This window comes from Typha latifolia, chromosome 12 (genome assembly GCF_019914945.1).
Source record: "Typha latifolia isolate L0001 chromosome 12, TyphaL0001v2, whole genome shotgun sequence".
NCBI classification, from domain to species: Eukaryota; Viridiplantae; Streptophyta; class Magnoliopsida; order Poales; family Typhaceae; genus Typha; species Typha latifolia.
In genome coordinates this window covers 1,155,709-1,181,399 of record NC_133097.1, presented here as the reverse complement: position 1 = coordinate 1,181,399, position 25,691 = coordinate 1,155,709, and the positions used below count along the sequence as shown (strand labels likewise).

General features: G+C 36.2%; 3 protein-coding genes across 3 annotated transcripts; 2 read left to right on the top strand and 1 right to left on the bottom strand.

Annotated features, from left to right (window-relative positions):
• On the top strand, positions 1 to 9,938 carry LOC140798463 (uncharacterized). Its single transcript, XM_073152297.1, has 6 exons — positions 1 to 133; positions 228 to 308; positions 396 to 498; positions 8,012 to 8,100; positions 9,153 to 9,264; positions 9,430 to 9,938. The coding sequence occupies exons 1-6, from the start codon at positions 77 to 79 to the stop codon at positions 9,618 to 9,620; spliced, it is 633 nt and encodes a 210-aa protein (XP_073008398.1). The 5' UTR covers positions 1 to 76; the 3' UTR covers positions 9,621 to 9,938.
• A 1,723-nt stretch (positions 9,939 to 11,661) lies between these two features.
• On the top strand, positions 11,662 to 16,782 carry LOC140798847 (uncharacterized). Its single transcript, XM_073152930.1, has 5 exons — positions 11,662 to 11,985; positions 12,079 to 12,174; positions 12,272 to 12,421; positions 12,526 to 12,596; positions 16,198 to 16,782. The coding sequence occupies exons 1-5, from the start codon at positions 11,737 to 11,739 to the stop codon at positions 16,466 to 16,468; spliced, it is 837 nt and encodes a 278-aa protein (XP_073009031.1). The 5' UTR covers positions 11,662 to 11,736; the 3' UTR covers positions 16,469 to 16,782.
• Positions 16,783 to 19,542: 2,760 nt separating this feature from the next.
• Positions 19,543 to 25,422, bottom strand: LOC140798900 (hexokinase-2, chloroplastic-like). Its single transcript, XM_073152985.1, is given in 11 exon segments — positions 19,543 to 19,884; positions 19,984 to 20,065; positions 21,571 to 21,701; positions 21,832 to 21,927; positions 22,175 to 22,330; positions 22,414 to 22,488; positions 24,077 to 24,259; positions 24,348 to 24,498; positions 24,884 to 24,891; positions 24,893 to 25,021; positions 25,333 to 25,422. Coding segments are annotated over 11 exon segments (1,443 nt in total).
• Positions 25,423 to 25,691: the final 269 nt, after the last annotated feature.

Here is a 25,691-nt window from a genome sequence, read left to right as displayed (position 1 = left end):
AAGACTCTTTTTCTGATCTCCACCTCCAAAATACCCATGAAGCCACGACAGTTTTGATTGTTATCAACCCCAAAAAATGGGCGCTTCCGAATCCCTTCTCTCCAAGCAGCAGCAGCAGCAACAACCTCCTCAGGTTCTCCTTCTCCTTCCCCTCTTCTTCTTCTTCTTCTTCTTCTTCTATACTAATTCCTCTAAATCCATTTCTCCTCTTCTATCATCATCTGAAGCTAATCGATGAGATAACCACTGTCTCCGAGAGAATCGAAGGCGTCGATCCCCTCCTCCAACGCATCCAAGCTCTCAAGATCGTGAGACCAAACCCTTTTCCTTTCCTTTCCTTTCCTCTTCATCCTCCAGATTTGACCCGAACCACGCAAAATCTCGTTCCATTGCAGGCTCCGCCGCTGCTCAAGTCGCCGCCTCCGTCGGAGGGCAGCTTGACCGATATCCTCGTACGGAAGCCCAACTCCTCCTCTTCTTCGTCTTCCTCTGTGTCAGGTACAATAACAGCTATTGGTGCTTGGTTTGATTGGTATCTGCTTCTTGGTTGCAATAACTGTCGATTGTATTAAGTTTTCTAGGAAAAGATTGGATTTTTGCCATCTAGGTGTTTCCTTTCTCGTCCAATGTAGTCGTGGAGGGCTCTGATTTGTGAACTGAGTAATATTTGTTGTGTGTTGAGTCTAAAAACTGACTCTCTTTCTATCTCTTCGGATGGAAGTGCTAAACTAATAGAAATTAGGGAGCATCAATGCAAATGTGGTTCCAGCTGCAAATGTAACAGTATTGTGCATTTGAGGTGACAGGAGAGAAGTCTTGTAATGGAGGTGGTCTGATGAACGAGTATTCTAGATGTGTCACAAATCCTTTGAGAAGCTACCAATTTTGCTAATTTAACTCGATAGTATATAACGCACACTAAGTTACTTACAACTGCAGTGTAATTATTTATTTTTGTGCAAACTATTGCACAGGGCAGCTTGCTAGACTGAATAGGTTCTTTATACTTTCCAGGGAAAATATAGGCAGAAACGGGCTTTCTTATAGTGCTGATGGCATGTTAGTTTGTTGTCAGTTTTGGACCTAGAAATAGTCTGTTTTGTTAGTGAGGGCCATGTTAATTTGAATACTTTATTCTGATGTTGATTTATAGTCGTCTAGGCATCCGGCAAAATCTGAATCTGTGTACCTAGTGACTTCAAGATTATCTGATCTTTTGTATGTCAGCATATAGTCTCTGGTCGCTTGAAGATACCTTATATATCTTTTTGGCTGCCTTCCAATATGCTATGCCTGAGTTATTTTGATATTTACTAAGTACTCCTGCTGTAATATTTAAATGAGTAAACGTTTGAGTGTACATCAGGCTACCAACAACAAAACCATATGAAATATTCTTCATTTCAGCCAATTCAATCATTCCTTGGGCACTGAAATTCATTGAGTTCATCAACTTTCTAGATAGGAGTTATAACAGATTTACATGTACTCATACCAAATCTTCAAAAACTATAGAGATGTAGTCATGCTAAGATAGTCCAGGCATATACATAGATTTGTCATGCTTAAGACACACTCATATTCTTCATCTCATAATTCTTATCAAGAAATGAGTTGTTGTCATGTAAAGGCCCCATATCATTCCTAGTAAAGTATAATGCCACCAACACACAGAACCACTGTATTGAAAAGTGGTTATGGCGGCAGCCTTGGTGGGGTGGGACATTGGCAGCCTCGCTAACAAGAACGGTGGCCAGACCGCCTAGGTGAACTTGGCAGGCCACCAAGTCGCATGGCGAGCCGCCAAGTTGCATGGCAGACTGCCAGGCTGAGGATTGTCATTGCCTCATCTCCTATCCTCCTCCTCCTCCTCCTCTTCCTTTTCTTCTTTTTTTTCCTCTCGGCATCAAAACCACCCATTTTCTTTGTCTTTCTTTCTCTGTGCTTTAACAATGGGAAAGAGAGTGTTGGGAAAGATAGATAGGCTACGTGGGAAAGAGAGAGTGGTGAGAAAGAGTTGGGAAATGGAGAGCCACGTGGGGAAGAGAGAGTAGTGGGGAAGAGAGAGGCCATGTGGAAAAGAGAGCCTGGCTCATGTTAACATTGGAAATCACCAATGACACCATCTATTAATGCATTTCAAACCACCAACTAATGCATTATAAACTACCAACTAATGTATTTAATTTTAGATCATGATAATTTATTATTAAGATGTTAATAAAATATGTACACATATTTGTAAATTATAAATTTATAGTCTATTATTTTTATGGTTGTGAATTGCACAGTAAAATTTTATAAATACTATATTAATATATATATATATATATGTATATATATATTATATATCATATACAATTGTTTTTTATTTTTTATATATTAAATTGTTAGACTGCCTTGGCGCTCGCTTTCCTCCTAGACGCTAGGCAGTGGGGTGACCGCCTGCAATCCACGGCCGCCTTTCAATACACTGCATAGAACTAGAATTATGAATTAGTTTCTACTGATTTTAAGTACATATATTTTTCAACAATATTTTCTCTAAAACCAAAGGTCATGGTTACTTCATTGAATTTGAGATATTGCTATCTAGAGGCCTATTTAAGTCCATATTTTGATTTCTTTAGTCTGCATACTAGATATTTTTTTACCTTTATGTGAAAATCTTTTAGGTTGATCCACATAAACTTCTTCATCAAGATCATCATTGAGAAAGGCTATTTTTACATCCATCTGATGTAGCTCTAGGTCAAAATAAGTTACTAATGCCATGATTATTCTGAATGAGTCCTTTTGAGAGACTGGAGGGAAGATCTCATTATAATCAATGCTTTTATTTGAGTGAATTTTTTTTCTACAAGTCTGATTTTATGTCTCTCTATATTCCTTTAGAGTCTCTTTTGGTCTTATAGACCTATTTGCACTCTATGGGTTGAACTCCTTCAAACAATTCAACAAGTTCCCAGATATTGTTCTTTTGCATGGAATTCATCCTCCAACATGGCAGTGTACCACTCAGATGAATATTTACTATTTATGGCTTGTGAAAAAGTTATGGAATCTTTTAATTTGTGGCCCGCAGGTAGATACACTAGGTCTTCATCTGATATAGCAGGTTTTCTATCTCTTGAGGATCTTCTTAATGTCATTTGACTTTCATCCTGACTAACAAGAGGAGGATCAATGACTACTTGATCTCCTAATGTCACTGAATTTTCACCCTGACTAAGGGGAGTTAGATTAGTAACTTCTTGATCAGAATTGGTTAAGACTTGTCCTTCATGTATTGGGAGTTAAGTCTCCAAATGTGAAACTATTAAATTATCAAAAGGTACTATTGGTTCCATGATTTCATCAAAAGATATGTTTTGAGGTTCATTACTCCCACTGTCTAAGCCATCCTTAATAAATTTGGCTATATTAGTTTCTGCAAGTCGGATCGGGAGTAAAGGATAATATAATTCAAACCTTTTTTTGGATTTATCTGAATATCCAATAAAATATGCAATCACTATCCTAGGGCCCAACTTCTTCTCATGTGGATTATATAGATTAGCCTCTGCTCCCCCATATGTGAAGATGGTTTAAATTAAGTTTTCTTTCTGTCTATAACTCATAAGGAGTTTTAGGTATATCTTAGAAAGAATCTTGTTTAACAATTAACTAGTAGTCTTTAAGGCTTCGCTTCACATATACAAAGGAAGTAAACAATTACTTATCATACTCTGACATGTCCATTAGGAATCATTTCCTTCTTTCAGCAACATCATTTTGACTTGGTTTGCCAGCCATAGTCTTCTAGGAACTTCCTAAAAGAACCTGTAACTCTACCTACATCGATGTGTTTACCATAACATTCACTACTCTGATCTGATCTGACTACTTTGATCCTTTTACCTAGTCGGATTTCAGCACTCTCTTTAAAAATTTTAAAGGCTCTAAAAGCCTCTGATTTTTTAGGGAGCAAATATATCTAATCATATCTAGAGTAATCATTAGTAAATGTGATGAAATATCTTTCCCCACTTATACAACGAGGAAATATGCTACAAATATCTTTATGAATCAACTTCAATGTTCAATTACTCTGTTTCACACTTTTCTTGAAGGCCTTAGGCTGCTACCACACATGTCCCAAATTAGAGAAGTCAAGATTTCTCTCTTTGACTATCGCTGCATTCTTCCTTCTGGGCCATGTTCTAGTCTTCTATGCCATAGCATGAAAGATTTCTCATTTATTTTTTCACGCTTAGCATTTCTATGTAGGGTTAAATGGGTTTGGTGATAAGAACTATCAAAATGTAATTTATAAAGGCTATCAATCAAAATTCCAGAACCAATAAGTTGAGAATCAAAATGGAAGGTAAACCTACAATTATTGAAACTAAATGAATAACCAACTCGGTCCAATTTGGCAACAAAAATTAGGTTTCTAGAATACTTGGGAATATAATAGGTGTTGCCAAAATCTAAATGAAAGCCAATGTCCAAAATACGTCTAAATGTCCTTACAAACTCCACATGTGAATGCATTCTGTTTCTAGATGTAATGCATCGCTCACTTTCTGTTGGAGTTCTTTGAGACTGCATACTTGTAGAAACATGAATTGTTGCTCCTAAATTAATCCACCAAGAGTAATATAGAACATATACCATATTTAGTTCACACACAAGAGATCCATTGGCTGTATGATTTCTTAATATCACTTTAGGTTCAGTGAAATTTGAACCATTAACATTAGAAATATCGCTATTGATACTAAGGGAAAAGACTAAAAGGAAAATAAACTAAATATCAGATAATCATTATCAACTATAATTAGCTACATACATGTGCAACTTTATTTGTTCATTCTAAAATCCTAGGTCATGTATTAACAAAATTCCAAGGTAACTCCATATATACATAAAAAAAAAAATCTTATTTATTTATATTTGGTGAGTAGCTAGGTGATAATATTATATACCCCTCCTCTGGGACTAAGTCAACCAATATTAAGCTTACTCAACTTGGTGGTATGATTTCACCTGTAGAGACTAGTAACAAATCCCACATCTTTGGCCTGCTCAATTGGTCTACGATAATGATCATGAGTAGGAGGGTGTCGATTTGGTTCAGTCGGTGCCAGTGGAGGAGTCACAAAAGCTGTAGCGATAATTGATTCTTCTGCGAGTGTTGGTGGATCCAGTTCGGTAATTGCATTGGTTCTAGCCTGTGTGCCGCCATGTTGGTTTGTCCTGAAGGTGGTAGTATCATATGTGGGTATGGGAAGGTGACGGTTCATGCCCACTAGAGATGCTTGCATCGTCGTTATTGCCTACGACAATAGTGTTATGGCGTGCGACAGATCGCCATGGTCTTTCGTAGGATCTCGCGGACACGGGGAAGATGGCGATCTTGATGGCGTCGTGTGATCCCCTTCCATGGCTTGCTCCGTTGTTTGAGATGTTTACCTCCACTTGGTTTGTTGCCTTCGATCTAGTTGTAGTTATAATAGTCCAAAGAACGTTGGCTCTAATATCAAGTTGATACATGTCAGTTAAAAAATGAATTAGGGGCTCAATTGATCTAGACTTCAATTTTGAAATTTATGTATTGTTAGGCTAGGGCAAGCCGTAGAATATAAAATCAGTGGCAGATTTGAGATTGCGAGTAGTCTAAATTAAAGTTCCGAAAATCAATATTGGAATTGAGATCGGTCGTTCGGGAAAACGATACATATCAGCCATACCGTATCGATTGCTTGTATTAGATCAAACTATTTTAATTAAATAAAATTCTAAATATTATTTAAAAATATTGAGAAATATTTAAAAATTTAGAAAAAATTACAAAAAATAAAAAAATAATAATTACTCATATATAAAGCCTACAAATCTCTTTCTCTAACTGTTAATCTGTAGTTTCCCCCCTCTCTCTCAGTAGCTTTCTCTCTCCTCTCTCTCCTCTCTCTGATGTGAAACAAATGGATCGTTAGGATTCTAGGAACGATGATGGTGAAAGAAAGAGAAAAAGAATGGGGTTTCACACCTCCATTCTCACTTAGGGTTTCACACCCAAAACTCACATTGGAGATCTCAAAAAAATTTCATTTCTCCATTAACACCGATTGAGTAAAAAGTTGGCCTATATATAGACCTTACAAATGACAATAAGCAAATAACACCCTAAACAATTGTGAAAAAGCAAATATAATCCTAAACACCATAAATAGTAAATGTATAATAAAAATAATTGACTTAGACTAATTTTCTAAATGAGGAACTGCACTAATACATGCGCCTGTGTAATATGTCATTAATGTTCGCATCACTCTCTCTCTCTGTAGCAGCAACTGCTGTAGCGTCGTTTGGTTTCGGCCCAGATTGGGGTCGACAAAACTGGCATATATGGTCTAAATTGATGAGAAAAACGAGAGGAACGCACTGGTGGTGGAGGTTTGGAAATGGATGTAGTTTACTAGATGATAACCTTGGATAAAGGTTACGTGGTAAACTAGGATAGATTGTGTAGGTGATGATAACTTGGTAAAACAAAAGATGAGATGAGGGAGAAGTTAGATCGTTCCTTAGGGGCAAAAGGGGCGATCAGTCGAGGAGGAAGGAAGCAATGGCATTGCTAGATTAAAGTTAGATCGGCCAAAACTTATAGTTAGTCGAACGAGAGAGGAGAGTGAGAGAGATGAAGGTAAAGACAAATAATCATTAAAATAATCAATTCTTAATTAAAAGGGATCACCTAGACACATATTTATAGGGTAGCCCATGTCCTAAAGACTCTAAAGAAACCAAATTTAAAGAAAATATGTCTAAAAATACAAAACAACTCGGCGTCAAGTTTGCTCTTTGTTTTTCTGTAGACCGATCCTGAATTTAGATAAACTTTGAATATGAAAATTATAGACCATGACGTTACCGTTTCATAATATTCGGATGTCGTATGAATATCTTCTGAATATTTTTCTGAAACTGCGCAAAAGTTAATTGAATTGAACTTAGCTAATTAAAAAAACTCTAACCTACTTAGACTCTAACTAAACCATATAAACAGAATAATAAAATAACTAGGCTCGATCTGAGCAGCATAATAAAATAACTAAACCATATAAGCAGAATAATAAAATAGCTAATTGTCATCTCGATATGATCTGAGCTAACTCGGTTCGCATCACAATATGGCTCAAGCTCGGCTCACCGACATTACCGAGTTGGCTTGGCTCGCATTGAATCGAGCTGGCTCAGTTTCAAAATTTATTGCTCAATATTTCTTTAGTAGCTTAATAGTTGGCAAGATTTTGGAGGTGGGCAGATATAAAGATCTTTCCTCTGCTTTAAGTTCAGTGTGGGACTAAATAGCTCAGCAACTCAGATTGAGAAAAGCTAACTTATATATTTACAAATGTAGGGATTGAACTGTAGACACAATTCTTAAAAGTGAGCACTTTAACCATTGAAGCAAATACCGACATATATATAGTATTACTATATAAGAATATCGAGCTAATTCGAGCACAGCTCGAGCTTGGCTTGTTTAACAAACGAGCTAAGTTTTTGAGCCATGCTCAGCTAAAAAACTAGCTGAGTGTGACCTCAAGCTGGGCTCTTAACTAGCCGAGCTCGAGTGGATCGTGAGCCCAATTGATATCCCTTTTGCGTGTCATACCATATGACTGATTTGAGCCCTTTCTGACAGTCTGGTATAATACATGAGAAATCTCACTCCATAGATCAGACACAGATTTTTTGTTATCTTTTGCATCAGATATTACTCGCATATCATCATTGTCAGATAAGTATCAATTTTGAACTCAGTTTAGCCTTTTATCTATTATTTCTGCCTTAAAAGACAAATACAGTTTCTTAAATTGCATGTCTTCTGTTTTTTTACTTTTGTACCATTTCAAGTTAGGGAAACTTAAAGGTTATCCTATGCATCATCTTCATGTTATCAATCTCTCATCAACAATTTTTGTATCTCTTATTATGTTTGCTTTTTCTTTTTGCATAGGTACTTTGAACCCAAAAATTCTATTGGAGCTGTTTTCAATGTACCGTGAATGGCAGGAAGAGAAGGCCAAAAGAATCAGCCAAAGGCAGGTAAAGTTTCTTGCATTCGGTTATCACAAAATTAAGCAGGAGTTCAACTGATAGATAGTATATCCTTTTTTGTATTCTTACAATTATGTTTCCCCATTTACTTCAAGGTTATTCTCTGCGCTGCATAGAAGCCCCTTAGAGATCTATTCCATTTATAAGTGTATGGTGCATATCTATATTCTTATTCGGTTTGTAGGTACTACATATTATCTTCTCTGAATATATGGCACCTCTCTAGCTAAAACTCCTAAAGTGGTTGAATATCCTTGATCTCCATCTATCATGATTACATGCCATACCCCTTATATGGAGAGAGAGTATTGAGAACCACAATGAATATTGGAAGCATATCTCATTATTTAGTCAAATGTGGTTAACGTGGAATTTTAGAATCTTCTCGATGTCACACTAATTAATTCAAATTTTTTGTTATTTAGTTATTTAATCTGTGATACTTCTTCCACCCTGTGCAAGACTATTTTTGATTTGTTAACTTGATAGCTTCTTTGAGCAGTCCAACCTTATACTATTAAAAGATCTTATTTGGTGATTCTTTATTGGCTACTATTCTAACCAACTCATTAGAATCTCATCATGTCACTGCTTATTGCGAAAAGGCCCAACAATTTCATGAAATACAAGCTCAACTGCTACAAAATTAGATCAATTTATAACTCATCAAAGAACCTCCACAGGCTTGCTCTTCTTCCCATACTAACACTGTAAACATACTTGGAAGGTGCACCTGTCTCCAGGAATAACATGTGAATATGCTCAAATGAAAATAGTTCCCTGTTGAGCTGGAGGATAAGAAGGTGAAGATGAAGGTTCAAAGCTTTTATACTAGCTATTAGAATATGGATATTTACCTCTTCGTTTTAGTTTGGAATTGAACCACATGCAAGTAAGATGCTTCTCTTGCGTTATAGTCGTAGATAATAACTGAGATGACCTTCATTAGTGTGAAGAAATTTAAGCTTATTCAAGTTCAGACTCTTATTATGCTTGGAGAACATAATGATGCTTATTAACGTGAACACAAAATTATGCAGGAGGAGGTAGAAAACAAGATAGAAACTGCTGATGCATTGGCTGTAAAGCTTCTTCAGCGATTCAATTACTCCGCGTCAGCTATGAGATCGACGGCGCAGAATCTCGCCGAAGGTAATTACCCAGATATCCCACATAGTATGGTAAAGAAAGTTGATTTGGTAGTAGAAATAGATAAAGGCTACTTTCCTACAACAACTAGTTTCAAGCTCTAAGCAAAACATCATACAGCCTGAAATTGTCTACTGATGTGTGCCTTGTGAAAAAAAAAAATTGCAGTTCATCCATTGCAGGTTGAAGTTGGTGAACTAAAGGGCAAGCTCACTGAAGTAATAAGCAACTGCGACGCACTATGCAAGAGAATTGATCTAGAAGGGCCAGAATCATTTCGATCATCAATCCAACCATTCTCAATCAGCAGAATGAAAGCAGTAGACCTCTCAAATCAGCACAAGCATCAAAGCTCCTGATTCCAAAATGTTTTCTTGAAGTTGGCATATGGAGGGAGAGCCATTTAACCTCGTAGAATCTTTGTATACGACTGAATCATTTTGTAGCATGTGTACAAAGGTAAACTCAAGAAAAGTATAGTGGATGCTCAGTTGGAGCAGAGTTACTGTACACCAACGAGAAATCCATTTACACCAACGTATTCTTTGAGTTTTCCTATATTTACTGGCATACTGCAGCATACTTCGACTATTAAGTTTCCTAGTTTTACTGTTCAAGGACTTGTATAAAAACTCACAGAAATACAAACTTCTGCACATAATACACCTTCAGCAACATCCATAGTTGTACTCTTTTTTAAGTTTTCATATCAAAACACTGCAGTAGTTACACTAACTCCACAAGGGCTTTAACCATTGCGACTGGAAGGAGGACTGGTAGGAGACCATGACCAAAAGCACCACCACCAGCACCGCCACCCCCCACGGCGAGCTACCAGTGCAGTGGACCACCTCCCGGTCTGGCCACGGTAGCCGGAAAACAAACCGGCCATCCCAGAACATACGGCGGACGACGACGACAAGCGCAACAACGAGGAGGACAAGGAGAAACTGCATGCCGATCTCCGCGCGGCGCGCCTGCATCTGGTAGTCGATCTGCCATGAGATCGACAGGAATAGGAGTACAATGAAGAAGATGATGAGGAGTGGTGGAGGAGGGAGGGAGAGGGAGGATAACGTTTGGCCCTTCCACCCTTGCTTCCATTGTGGTCCTCTCCTCTCTCCTATGAACCAAGCCATGCATGCAATATTATTCCTTGTGTTAGTTTATAACTACTTAGCTAGGTAATGTAACATTCATGTATATATATATATATATATTTTTTTTTATATTTATATATACACGCAGGAGATTTGAGTCTTTTGTGGATAAGTCTTGATCAAGGAAGTGGGGATTGATGCTAAAGTTTTGGTATGAGATGCTTATAGAAGGCAAGAAGGAAGGAATTTTGGCTTTGTTCTTTATGGGTGTAAGGAGATGGATCAGTCACAGTGGTGGCAACCCCAGAGAGTGGCACGTTGGGGAAGAGAAAAGGGAGACTGGCACGTTGGGGAAGAGAAATGGGTGCCTAATCAGACATTGCTGTAAAAATTTTAAAATGGGTTGGTTACTTGGTTATGTCATGACTCATGAGGTTTTCTGATTTGTACTTTATTTATCTTTTTATTGTAGGAATTAGTGTAGGTAGAAGGGGGCATTTTGCAGTTTGATTACATTTAATTTTTAATTTAGTATATAAAATTAAGTGTGTATATATATTGTATAATTAAGATATTTTATTATAATAAATTGCACATAATTTATATATATAAGTTAAAAACTTAAATGCAATTAAATTGCAAAAGTCACTAGGTAGATGCTATAGCTTATCTTATTGGGTATTTATTTTCAAAATAGTAATATTAAATTAACTATATTAAGAACATTGTTAACATACCCTTATCAAACCTAAACCCACATTTATGTCAAAAACATTTATCTTCTTTATAACCTAAAATATATAATTATTAAAATGTCAAATAAATGGGACTAATTTAAATTAGATAGAATATTTTTTTTTGTTAATGCCATAAGTCCAAACCTTGTTAGTGTTAACCTAATCCAAGTTCGACAATTGTTACGTAAAATAAAAGATGCAATTTGTAAATATTACAAATAGAAATTGCAATCCATAATAAATATTGAAAAAAAAAGGTAGGGCCTAAGAGATAAAAAATAATTGTAGTTTAATTATCACCCAATGGGCTTAAGCTTTTTGGTAGGATTAAATTCTAATGATTGTGATTATAGCGTTGGATTAACTTATGAAAATTTATTGTGCTAAGGACCGTTCGATTGAAATCAAACGGTCCTAAAACTCTTCGATTCTCACCCAATCACGGATTCTCACATTGGCAATCCCTATCGACCGTTCGATTGAAATCAAAGGGTCCAGGATCCCTGTCTAATAAGAAGAACCCTCTCTGGCTATTTGAACCTCTTCCTCCCTCCCCAGAAAAGTACCCCAAACCTCTCTCTCTCTCTCTCTCTCTCTCTCTCTCTCTCTCTCTCTCCTTCTTTCCTGGAACACTAGCAATGGCCGAGGAAAAGCCAAAGCCCGTGAAGATGGAAGAGGAAGTGGAAGAAGAGGAAGATGGCGACGACGATGCTCCCATTTCCGTATCCATGTCGAATCGTGTGAGGAAGGAAGAGCCCAAGGAGGAGGAGGAGGACGACGACGACGTCCCTCTTTCCCTCTCTAAAGCCAGGAAGAAGAAAGCCAACAAGCCCTCTAAGGTGAAGAAAGAGGAGACGGATCAAGACGAGGAATTTAAGGCCCCAGTGGTTAGTTTTCTCTCTTGTGCCAATTGGGTGGTGTTCTCTTTTGGGTTTTCTGATGATGGCTTTATTGTTTATTTCTTGATGGGTATCGGTTAGATGAAGAGAACAGTTGATGGGAAGAGCAATGTGAAGCTTTATAACTTGAAGAAAGAAGACCCCATAGATTCCGAAGAAGAAGATGATGATTTCAAGGTCTCCTCTCGCTTGGATTTCTTGTTATAATATGGCATTGTGGTGTTTTTTTTTTCATCATGCTGGTTGAGTGGTGGATTGATGGGTTTTTCTGAAGGAGGAGAAGAAGAAGAAGAAGAAAAAGAAGAAGGAAGAGGAGAAGAAGATGGCCGGGAAGGGAGCGAAGGGGTCGGTTGCAAATGGGAAGGAGAAGAAGGTGAAGAAGGTGTATGATTTGCCTGGGCAGAAGCATGATCCTCCTGAGGAAGTATGACCTATCGCATTAACATTTTGTTGTCGTATTATTGCAAAAGTAGGGTTCTTCTTTGAATTCAGGATAATGATTTGCCCTCAAAATTTTGAACATTGCAGAGAGATCCCTTAAGGATCTTCTACGAGACGCTCTATCAACAGGTGCCCAATAGTGAAATGGCTTCATTCTGGTGAGTTATCTTGCCTTTCCTTAAACATAACAAATACGGGGAAATATCTTTGTTAGAATTTGTTCTTATAAGTTGTCTTCTTTGTGATGAAATTCGAGAGACATTTTATTTTGGTTATTGTGAATAATTCTTACAGTTAAGATTAATGGTTTTGTTTTCTTTATAGCAAATGCGGATGTACATATTGGCTGTTGCATTCCATAATTTAATAGTTTATAGCTAGGATAACCAATAGTGTTAAGTGATTTGTTAAGATGAAGAAATCAGTGGTCTAGCTTGAGGTTTGAGCCTTTGAGGAAGGGTGCAAAAAGCTGATAAAGAACTTAGAGAGGGGTATGCTGAGTTCATTGAGAGAATCAAGCTAGGCAGTCAATTACATGAGCAACAGAATGCATGCAAACATTTTCTACATTGATACAGGAGAATGTTGATTCAATCATTGGAGTGGTTTAGGAAGTCATTCTTGTTCCTCCTGATTCAACAAAAGTTTATAATCCACTCAATAATTAAGTAGCCAGCTGGTTGATAGGAGACAAGATGCTCACCTGGAAAAAGGCTATATTGTTGTATTTTGATTGGGGGACAATGGGCATTAAGTACTTTGGGTTAGCTGAAGGTTTATCTAAGAGTTGTGGATGGCGTCAAGCCCGGAATTGCACTGTAGATTATTTTCATTTTTCAATGCCAAATTGTCTTCTACATGTGTAAGAAAAATGGCAAAAGCGATGTAATCACAGAGGAAAAAATAGAGGTAGATAGGATTTGACTAATGTTAAACCCTCCAAAGTCCAACTCCATTCAGGACGGAAGATAATCTCACAGAATCTGGAACTGGAAGAAAGTGGCATACACTGGTTGTTGTCAAGTTTTACCATTGTCCTCTTCTTTTACAACCAAATATTAAAAATCTATTCCATACATCACAAACTTTTCTATAAATACCACATCACATCTCTCCATTTGCACCATTTTCTTTCTCTCACGGCTTGGTCTTCATATTTCAATATTATGATCTTTTTCTCAATAAAGAGAAGGGATAGTCTACTACTATACTATTAATGAATCTTATGTGTCTTTTGGAAAATAGAACTTAAGTTCTAGTTAGAAGAAATATATTCAGAATAATATCCCAGGAAATAAAATAATTAGGTTATTGGACTTTCTCCTAGGGATTACACTTTCACATCTCCATTTGGACCTCTCACAAAAGAGAGTAAGAAATAATAGCTATCAATTGAAAAATTATTCTATGTCCGACATTACTCTTTTCTAATATTTTTCCCTGACACTTTAAATTGAAGTACAGCCTTGAACAACAAAGGAGAAGAATGATTTAGAAGATCAGATGTATCTTGAATTCTTGATCCTATCTTTTGCCTTCTTTTGTAACATCTTTGTTCAAGCTCTCTTCTTTTTTATATCCTTACCTTTTTCTTTTTCAACGATAGGACCTTAGAGTTTCTTCTTTATTGGACTTTCCTTGATTTTCCATATATATGCATCTTATGTATATTATATGCATATATTCCTAGTTTTTCTTGCCCTCTCTTTCTTTCCCAGTTCCTTATAATCCCTGTGATTCTTTATTTTTCTTCTTTGACTAATGATCTACTCAATTGAAATTGGTGTAACAGCTAATTATATGTGCACAAGATATAAAAGCTATTTTATTACAACAAAGCCTTTGATAATATAAATAAGGAATTAAGTTGCCCCTATCAAGCTGAAATATATGCAATGTCAAAAATCTATGTTTCATAGTAACTTGCCTTGACCTCAAGGTTTTCTAGGACAGACTCTCTAAAATTGCTATATGGATACTCTTTTTTTTTGTGGAAATAATTTCAAATTCCTTACTAGTTTCCGGTTCTGCAGGTTAAACTATACCATCTCTACTCTTTGCATGAATAAGAAGGCATCTGCGAAACGTAGTTCTTTATATGACAATTATAGTATGCCCTATATCAAAGAGTATTAGGATGAAATTTAGGTGATACTTGTCCTTTTGCATCAAGAAATTATCTCTTTAGAGACAGTCTTGTATTTGAGTTGTTTCAGAAAAGATCTTCTGAAACAAATCTTGACCTTCTAAAGGGTCTTGTGGTGTATCATTATCTCAGTTTATTTCTCCAGTTTCTAATGGAAATGACTTCAGGGTCAACTACATCTGCAATATCAGTTCATCAATTACATGTTTGTCACTACCCTTTTACAAGTCTTCATTCAACTGCTGGAACAAGTTATCTCTAGCTTCCTCTTGTACTTGATGATGCCCTTTGGCCGTTGCTGTTTTAATATTCTGCTACCATGCATGCTTCTTGGCCATCAATTATGTGCAATTGGACTCCTCTTGAGTCCTGACATACTAGTGCTGCTTAGATAATTTTACAGTAGTTTAGTTAAGCCAAGACATATCTTTAATAAACCATCAAGTAGCTTTACATAAGTGAGCATGATAGCTTCTAGTGAAAGAACATTTGGGTATTGGAAATAATCATTTTGCTTATGCCAACTATTCTTTCATGTATTTTTCTAGCAATGTGTGGGCTTTTGCCTCAATGACTACGGTTTCCATTGTCTTATTCTAACCACAGTCTATTGTCAAGTTGTTAAATATGATAATGTTTTATGTTATTTCTTTGAATATAATAATCAGTGTACATTTTCAATTTACATGCTGGATTTTAATTCAATTCCTAGAGAAGTTTCTTTTTCCATATATGAGCTTGAGCTACAGGTCAGAAAACTAACTTTCTTATCTTCTCTGTCATCATGCCAACTCGTCTTCTCATCATCTATGATCACCAGTGACAACCTTTCACTTCTCATGCCAGCATCCTTGGCTACACTTCAATCACCATTTTACTTTGTCCTTGGAGAACCAAGTGCTTTCCATTTTATGTAATGCCAACTCTCATGCTCCGTGATTCCAGCACCCTTTACTACTCTTTAATCACCATTCTACTTTGTCCTTGGAGAACCAAGTGCTCTTTTATCTCTTGCTTCATCTCCTTTTGTTCCCCTATGAACTAAATTAATTAAAACACTCCAATATTAACTTGCTTGGAACCAAACTGATGCAAAACCTACTTCCACTATCTTGGATAGCAACTTCAACTTAGTTCCGATCCAATGAGGAAAAGCAGGTCATATGTATGTTGTTTTCCCACTAGCAAATGATATAATAGACTTTGTCATTTTCTATTCTGGCATAGTGGATATCCTGAGTTGTTTTTAGTTTTAATACTGGATTGGGCTTGCAAATAGAGCTTCTAGTGATAGTGCTCATCAAATTAAGACCATCAATGCCATTTGATTTAGTGGGTTGCCGATGGTTGAGTGATAGGAGTTAGTTACATCTGAAAGTATCCAAACCTGGACACAACTTCTGTCTGTGGTCACCTTTTTATTGAGTTCTTTTCGCATCTTTTTGACTATGGTCATAAGGGCATTAAGAGTAATGCTTTGAAAACTCTCTCATCACTCTCTTTCCATGTTCATAACTTTCTTTTCATGTCCTTTAGTCATTTTTGGCATACTTACTCAGCAAGTTGACCTACTAATTTTGAATACTAAAATAGTTGATCATCTTTCTATGTAGGATGATGGAATGGGGTTTGCTTCCACTATCTGAAGCTAAGAAGGTTTACGGGAAGAAGCTAAAAAAGAACCAGCAACAGAAGGTCACCTCACCAGTCAAAGTAGTATCTGTTAAGAGAACGTCAGATGTGTTACTTAAAAAAGTCAAGCAGACCATGTCGGCGGAGGTTACCAGGGTACCGAAGAAACGGAAGGCTAGCGACTCAGAATCGGATGATGATGACTTCATTTCTCCAAAAAGAAATGTCAAGAGACAGAAGGCATCTAGCTAGTCAGATCCACCCATTACTTTACCCCCCATCATTTCATGGTGATAATTAAGCTCTCTCAACTCATCGGCGACACAGAGGCCGTTATTACAGAATAGTGGAATATTTTCTAGTGTAGGGTAAATTAAGACAGCTCTTAACACATCCATTGTGCATTGTCATTTATTAAGCACATGTGGTGAAAAATAGTTTTGCTCATTCAGTTCAAAATGCCTTCATGGTGAGGTATAGAAGTGTTGCCACAGTAATGGTGCTCTGTTCTTACGATGAAATAGTTTAAGGAAGCAACCAATATATGCTTTCTTTCCTGTGTTAAATTTTGAAGTTTGTAGGCATTGATTGTGATATTAATGATCTATGGCTTTAATATGTGGTTTTCATAGAAAACTCATCAAAACTGGAGATTTACATGTCCAGTTTGGATTCTCTGGCTTATAATTAGGGATAACAAAGTGATCTGGCTGAGAAAGAACAATACCACCACAAAAACAAAGAAGAAGACTTCAAAAGAGAACAAATAGTATCTTTAACGTAAATAACCAATTGTTCTTTTACATCCTGCTTTGTTTGCGAAATCCAATAGAAATTTCTTTCTAACAGAGGAGTTTTATTTAGTTCTATAATTGGCACACGATGTATAATTGCTCTGGCAAAAGGGATACTTAAATGATGCTTCTTTGGTTGGAGAAGAAATAGAGTTGTTCTTCAAGGAAGTGAACTGTAGAACTGATAATTCATTAACCTGCTCAGGTCATATAAAAGATTCAAGGAATTAACACTAAATGGGGGGAAAAATTTGAGAACAATTTGTTGCTTTCTCCTACACTTTTTACACTGATGTTGAACTGCTGAAACAGATGAAATTGTTTCAGCATTGCAAGACTATGCTCCACCACATTGCAAGACTAGTCATAACGGCGGTTAGGGATGTTGTGACTATAGTAGTAAGCATCCATATGCTACCCCTGGATGCAGCCCACAGGATGGAGATGTGCCCCTTGTCGGATCTCCCCAACTCGCATACACCAACTTGCCTCGATGCACACCTGACAAATGGTACAAGAATTTTGACAACCTTAAAAAAATTGAAAATTTATATTATTCTTGTATGTGGATGACATATTAATTGCAGACTTTAATAAGATGACATTAAGAATCTAAAAGATCAATATGCAAAGACACATGATGAGGAGATAGAGACGACGAAGATTTCATACTCCTTAGCAGTCAATAGCTCGATGCATAATATGGTATGTACAAGACCACATATTATTCATACAGTGGGAGTCGTTAGTAGATATATGAAAAATGTAGGTAGAGAGCATTGAAAAGCAGTGTAGTGGGTTCTAAGATATCTACATAACACAAAAGATATTTCTATCGAGGTTCAAGTTAGAAGGCTTTATTGATTAAAATTTTGTAGAAGATCATGACAAAAGGAAGAGTACTAGTGGGTATTCATTTTATTTATCTTAGGTAGTGGAAAACATCAATTTCTTATAGAAGATCGTCGTTGTATGAAGAATAAAAGCAAATTATGTTGCAACTTTAGAAGCCAGCAAATAAATGCTATAGTTGAAAACTTCTTGAAGGAGTCGGGATTCGAGTAAAAAAATTACAATTTGTATAACAACAGTTAAAGCACTATACACTTGGCGGATAATCCAATATTTCATTCAAGGACAAAACATATTCATATTAAATTTTATTTTCATATGGTAACATTTAGAAAATGGAACCTTAAAATTAGTAAAGATTTATATAAGTCAGACTCCAATTGACATACTTATAAAGGTTGTCATCTTAGAAAACCTGAAAATAAACTCACCCTCTATTTATTTTTTAGATTGAAGAGAGTGTTGAGATCTCGTTAGTGATTGAGCCTAAGTGCATGTTGATGGCTCAATTTCACAAGTCATTCATGAAGTCAAATTCATCTCCAAATAGGAGATTGTAAACCGTGGAGACCAAATCAAACTCAGGTGTTCAAACGACTTTTGGGCATTCGAACATTTTTTTTCTCGATAGCAAGAGTTTGATAATCGTTGCAACAAGTTTTGAATAGAACAACCATAGTGCAACTATTGTTCGAGCATTCAAACATAGCATCGAGTTTTCACTTCTTCAATATTTGAGCGTTCGAACACACCCGAAAATACTTGACAGCTTAGGATAGGTTAAGAGGACTCTCTCGCTTAGTAATCTCTTTTAGTTCTACATAGTGAAATTGGTTGTTTGGGATAGGTTAAGAGGACTTTCTCTCTTTTAGTTCTACATAGTGAAATTGGTAGGACCTTTATAGATGTAACTCTAGTTGGATGAATCCCGTAAATCTATATCTCCTTGCTTGCGTTTAATTCTTTTCTTCTTTCTTTTCACATTTCATCTCCCAACAATCTTCTCTACTCCGTATTTTTTTACTTGGTGGTGTAAATTGAGATAATCAGACTAAAAGTCTCCTTAGACATAAATGATCAATATATTGTTTGTGCTAGTATAATGTAAAAATAATTTACATTATAATTAAATAACATAGCAATTCTAAGGATCCAGTCATCATTGGTACAACCCAACCAAACACCAAAATAAATGAATAACTGCATCACCAATTAGAACATCAAATGATACGTGTGTTTATGATATAGCCGTATCACTTCCTAAGTGCTAGCAGAACACCCCTGAAATTTCTTCAAAAAGGATAAAGTTTCTCAACATATCCTATTAGATGCATCCAAGACCAACTATTTTGTGTTAGAAACAAATAGGTACAGAACAATTTCTAGAAATATGTATAAACCAATGCTTAAAATTTTACTAGATTTAAGGATTCGATAAACAAAACCCAAATAATTACACAAATTAAATCAACAAATTGAAACAACTATAAGTAATGGTTCTTTAATAATAACAAATTACAATGTTCCCCTAAAGTTCTATTGTTACCTTTTTCTTCTCCCTACTATTTTTCAATTCAGTATGTAATCTATTAACCAGCTTGAGTAATGCAACTCTAGAAAAACAAAATTGTTGGGAAAGAATTTATTGTCTCCATGTTGGCATGACATTTGTCATCCGATCTATACCTCATTCACATATTTTGAATTTGCGGCCGCTAGAAAAGCTGCTCCAATTCTAGATCCATCCTTGGTGTGTTCTATTATCACATGCTTTGAATTCCCTAAGCCAAGTAGCTCCTCTATTGCCTCCTTCAAGTACTTCCTATATTGAGGATAATGCTCATAGAGGCCGCCATCCATTGCAACTACTGTCCTTTTCCCAAAGACGAGTCCTTTGGAATCCTCCTCCAGCTTTTGGAGAATGCCCACAATTCCTGCTCCGACCAATCTGCCACCTTGCTTAACTATAGTGTCGCAGATATCTATTACAATCTTCCTTGCTTCAAGAGAAGATCTCTTTACCTGAAGAGAATATTAAGGAAATGTCTCCATGGTTAGAAGGGGCTTTAAGATCTCATTTTTGAAGAACACTGAGAGATTAACAAGGCAGACAGAACTTACACCAATGATGTCACTCAAGATTTCTCCAACTTCTGACAAATCATTTGAGTTGTCCTGCTGCATAGCACAAAGATCTGAAGTCCTGCAAAGAAAAGAGATGGATCTTATCTTTTTTCTTAAATAACAAACTTACAACATCTATGCTAGTGATTATGAGTGTCCCTAATTTTATAATTATTAGTAAAATTTTAATCGATAATTGCAAATATTTACGATCAATCGATACGTGATAGATCTACTTAAATCTTGTAACTATTAAGCTACAATTTTTTTTTTCTAATTTTCTGATCCATGCTGCTGTTCCTAATTCAATTCTATAAGTGATATCCTCTTAAATGAGCTCTCTTGTTAAACGACAGATCTAAGGTGATAAGATTGTTCCTCCGAGCACTTTATCTAATCAAAAACTTTCCAGAAACTATAATTCATTGACAACTAAAATAAAGTGCATGATTCATTCAAATCATAAATATTGAATAACTATGAGTAAGATGCTAAACTAGAACAACTTATCAACAACATGACATATATTTCTTCCCAAACTTTTCGCATGTTATTGAATATCGTAAGTTTCAGAAGAGAGCAATTCTGTAGTTGTCTGACTATATATTTTAAACAAAAATAATTTTTTTTATCTTATAACACAAAAAAATAAGAAAAAAAAATTAAACTTCAACAACTTGACCAGAGCAACAATTACTTGCAGTAGTAACCTCATGCTTTACAAAATTTTAGTCATGATGTCATCTATAATTCTATAATTTTTAGAGATATTAATTCACTACAAATTCTCGATGAATCTAAGAGTTGGAGAACCAACTCATAAAACTAAAGAATAAACTCTAAGAACATGTCTAGAACTAATTATATAGAATGGAACTTCAGTAAATAGTGTCTTGGGTTATCTACTTCTGTTATATTGGATCTAAAGTTCAATAGTTAGATGAGATTGAAAAGGACAATATGCATAGACATAGAGAAGATGGAGAAGTGACACTAAAATATCATGCTCGCTGCTTATAACGCTCAAGCTAAATGAGAAGCTACGAGATGACTATATGACCATTCATGCTATGTAGATCAAAATATTAGGCAACTAAAAACTAGAACATGCAAAAGTTGGGTGACAACAAGATGAGAATATTAAGGTGGATGAATGAGGTTATCAGAAAGAAGAACAAGAAAAATCATATTGCAGACAAGTTACAACAGTAGCATAGATGATCCATTATGCCAAAATCAGTTAAATGATTGGAGTTGTCTGATAGAGATCACTAGTGTACCAACATGGAGGATAAGTTGTGTTCAAATTGAATGTGCCTTCTAAGAATGGGGAAAAGCAATCTACCACTTAGGAACTGTTGGAAAAAAAATCTACGGAACTTGGTTTGGCAAAGAACCTTACCTGAAACTAGCATGAATAGAAGGCAAAGATCAATATGGTCGACCAAGATAAAAGGGACCAAAAGCTTGGTTTTGCTGGCATAATTTACCAGGAATGAACTTTTCAAGTTATTTATAGAAAATCAGATATATGAAAGATCTTAGAAGAAAAGTAGACATCCAGATCAGAATATAAGAAATTACCTCATCAAAAATGGAATGGAAAGATTTTCAGGGACATAATCACCAAACAAAGCAGAAACTTCAGCCATCTTGAGCAATACTCTTCTTACAATTTCACCTAGGTACATACCGGAAATTGTCTTCTTGAATATCTGGTTCATAGGTCAACCAAAACATGACAAATTGGTTATTATTTTGTATATTAATATGAGTTCAGAAAATTCAATGGAGGTGATGTAACAAGTAATAAACATAGGAATACAAACAGAAAACCATATTTACTTGCTCTCCATGATTTATGCTCTAATTATCCATGTTTTTATCAAACTCTGTCAAGGGAAGGCCATTTGAGAAAGCTCCCCACTCGGTACTGATGATCTGTGGTCAAAAAAAGCTGATCAAATCAAAACATGAAATGGAAGATTGATACTATTTTAATACTTTCTTTTGGAACAAAGATGTTATGATTTGAAGTTATCAGTCCTTTTCATTTAAACAAATTCAGCGAATTATACAGCGCTAAGTGCAACATGACAAAAGTTTAAAAGATGTTTCTTTAATAACTTAGGCTATTTAGCTGTCCTGTCAGAAAATATAGACGAAGTAGGATATATAGATGACGAACCGTTTTTCCAAAACTAGTTGCTAGACCTTGCAACTTATGAATACAGTCCATTTGCTCTATGTAGCATGCATTTGTACCAGTACCCAAAATTATAGCAATCATCACATCATCATCCCAATAGCGTGCCCCAGCTAGAGTACCCACTGCATCATTAACCTGTCGCAAGTGTAGCAATCCATATTTGAAAATTGAACTCCAAATGTATGAAAGATAACTTCAAATATTATTAATGAGCTCACCAAGGCAGATACGTGCATATCTAGCCCTTGCCTCTCCATTACTTCATTTAAGCAAACAACAACATCTCTTCCAGCCTGCATAGATTTACCATTTGTCAGTTATGTTTTCCAAAGTGTTGCATATGATGATTGCTATGGAAATAAAAATAATATGAATTTGTAGCTATTCAATACTATGAAACCAATGAGGCATATCCTTTGCATTCTTTGTTCATTCATAACAAAGAAAATACAAAAGCATCAGGTGGTAAAAGAAGATAAGGACAACAGTTTGGCATTTCAATAGTATCAATAGTAGTCTCTCAAAACCACTCCTTAGGCTAGTTGAAAATATTTCTGCCCCTTCAGATCTTCTTTATCCCTCTAAGAACTTTCTTGAATAGTTAAACATGAAGGAAGTTGATCTGTTTATATATTTTCTTTTCTTCTTCCTATAAAACCAGAATAAGTATATAGCAATATAAAAAAGTTACCTTTTTTTCTTGAATTATGGATGTAAAAATGAAGAAATTGAATTAGAACTTTAGAATGTCTAAAATACAATTGTAATATCTCATTAGGTAGGACAATTATCTAGCCCCTTAAATCTCTTCACAATCCCTGATTTGTAAATCTTGATGCGTTCAGGAAAACACCGTTGAAGATGGTCAGAGCTCATGAAGATGATCAGAAACTCATGGAGATGATTAAATTTCATGTTTGAAGAGGTTAGAACAAAATCTCTAAATCAGCACTGAAAGAAATAAAGAAAAGCACCTCTCAATTAGCTTCTAAGCCAACTGTTCTCTTTCTTTGACTGCATTATTCTTTCAACCCAAGGTCGTGAATTTGTTTTAGACATTTAACCAATATGACTTCTTCCCTATGATGACAATATAGGTTCATGACTTAAAACAAAAGAGAAAATGAACATGAAAAATAAAGAAGCCCTTGTTCGGGTTCTAACTGGCTAACAATTTTTTTGAACCTCAATTTCGGAGCTATTGGATCTATCGAACTATACTTGATGTCCAAGATTATGAACCTGCATCCAATTAATCTATCTTTAAGTCATACTTAGTTCAAAATAAAGGTAACAAGGCTGCATTCTGCTACATCAATATGCAATGAACAGTACAAGGTATCAAACACTAAGACATGAGCTCCAGGAGCTACAACCTTACTGAAACAACCTTAGGCTCTTGTTAGTCCAAAAATAATTCCAAGCATGAGAATTATTTATGAAATATGACCTTCATATCTTTAAAAAGCCTTCCCAGAATATCTAGTTATGCTGAATTCAGATGCTTGAATTGAATTTATGTCCTCTACAAACTTTCTAGCTAGCTGCAGCATGTACCGGGTTATCAGCATTTTATTTCATCGACTTGCTAAATCACAAAGTTATAATCACAATAATAACTGACATTCATGTAACTCTTGTGAATGAGGAAAATAAAGTAATAAGTGCTGGGTAAACTTGGTTATCAATGCAGAGATGAAGTATAGAAGGCCAAACCTTGTGTCGTTCTAAATTCTAGCTATTATACTTACTCAAAAAGTCAAAATTCTACTAAATCAACCCTTAAATAATTCCTCATATCACGAGGGAAGTTACTCAAATATCAAAAATAAAAGGTATAATTCCAAATAAATCTATGAAAGAAGAAGAAGAAAACCCTACCATCCCAGGAGACGTGAAACCCTTTGTCCACTTGATCAAGATGCCAGAATCTATGGAAGTCTGTTTCATTGGAAAAGAGAATGTGAAACCAATCTCCCTCTTTGTTCCTTGGGGAAAATGTATCTTGGTACTCTCTTTTGCAACAAAACTTGCAAGCCCAGATGCAATAAAGTCAAATAACTCCTGTTACCAAGTACACATGATTAGACCAATGCCATCACAAATCTTGAACAGCAACTCAAATTACAGATTGAGAATGAAATTAGCAAACCTCAGAAGTACCATGCATAAGCTCTTGGGGTATCAATACTTGTTTGAACTTTGTATCGACAACACGGTTGTCTTTACCTCCCAATTGCACTCTCAAAACTCGAAAATTAGTGCCTCCAAGATCCAACGCGTAGAATAGACCCTTCTCGTTCCTTCAATGATAAAGAACCATCAAACATCTCTGATGAATAACTCAATGACACACATAGAAAACCACATAGCACTCATATCCATCACAAAGATTTCATCTTTTGAATGCTAAACAGAAAAGAGTAACAATTATCTCACTAAAACTAATCTTCAAACATGACAATCAACAATATATATCCAACATAGTGATTTCTTCTTTTGATTCGGAGATACGAAAAAGATATTTAAACCTCAAAATTAGACAAGAGATTTGCGCAATGAACATGCAAAAGATCATCTTTTCCATACAAACAAAAGGAAAGTTCGTAAAATGAGACCAAATTTAGAATAAAATCGCAAAGAAGAGGAAAGATAGATAGAATACTAGTAAAGGAGCTTGAAGATTACCCTGTGGGGGAGGGAGTCGACGTAGCTCAGGATCATCTTAAGATCGCCCGTGCCATCAGCGGTGAGTCTAGCGCGCATGTCGGCAGACACGGCGTCGGCCACATGGTAGAGGATTGGGAGAGGGGTGGCGCACCATAGCTAGAGATCGCGAAGGATGGGCACCGAGCACCGGACGGAGGATCTTCGTCGCCTCCCCTGCGAGGGTTGCACGATCGCCGAGAAGGATCCAAGGGCTGTAGAAGAAGTCATCTCAGAGATCCAAGAAAGCGAAACAAAGCAGAGAGTAAAGAGCAGCAGGATTTCTCGCGAATCTTTGTTTTTGTTTTTGGTTTTTTTAAGTGGAGTTGTATTCAGATAGATGCCATCTGACCATTTAACTGTCTAGAGCAATTGAAATGCAAATGGTTACATAGATCTGGGGGTAGGGGGTCGTCCAGTCCTAACATGACCGTGGACGCCGCATACGGTACATGTTCAGTCTGCCACCTAGTTAGTTTCTCTAAACACAAGCATAATTTTCCATTCATAGAAGCCCCCATGAAGACTCCAACACTCCTCTATTATGTTCATAATACGCCACTGGCAACTTGCCTCCCGACGAAGAATCTAGACCAATTCCTTGGAGTCCGTTTCAATCATTAGTCTACCCCTTTTGTTTATCATTTTTAGGCCCAATCTCATAGCCCATGTCTCTACCCATAGATTAGAGCCTTTCGGACAAGGCTCCCAGGTGATCTATGCAAGCTTGCCTACTGCATCACCCTGATACATGATAGCAACAGTGCACCCGTCCGTGTTGACATTTAGC

What these genes read in the sequence shown, in the direction of transcription:
- LOC140798463 (XM_073152297.1), top strand. Translation starts at nt 77, where the DNA reads ATGGGCGCTTCCGAATCCCTTCTCTCCAAGCAGCAGCAGCAGCAACAA. An exon ending in GCATCCAAGCTCTCAAGATC is followed by an intron (nt 309 to 395) that starts GTGAGACCAAAC and finishes GTTCCATTGCAG; the next exon opens with GCTCCGCCGCTGCTCAAGTC. An exon ending in AAAGAATCAGCCAAAGGCAG is followed by an intron (nt 8,101 to 9,152) that starts GTAAAGTTTCTT and finishes AAAATTATGCAG; the next exon opens with GAGGAGGTAGAAAACAAGAT.
- LOC140798847 (XM_073152930.1), top strand. Translation starts at nt 11,737, where the DNA reads ATGGCCGAGGAAAAGCCAAAGCCCGTGAAGATGGAAGAGGAAGTGGAA. An exon ending in AGGAATTTAAGGCCCCAGTG is followed by an intron (nt 11,986 to 12,078) that starts GTTAGTTTTCTC and finishes GGTATCGGTTAG; the next exon opens with ATGAAGAGAACAGTTGATGG. An exon ending in AAGAAGATGATGATTTCAAG is followed by an intron (nt 12,175 to 12,271) that starts GTCTCCTCTCGC and finishes GTTTTTCTGAAG; the next exon opens with GAGGAGAAGAAGAAGAAGAA.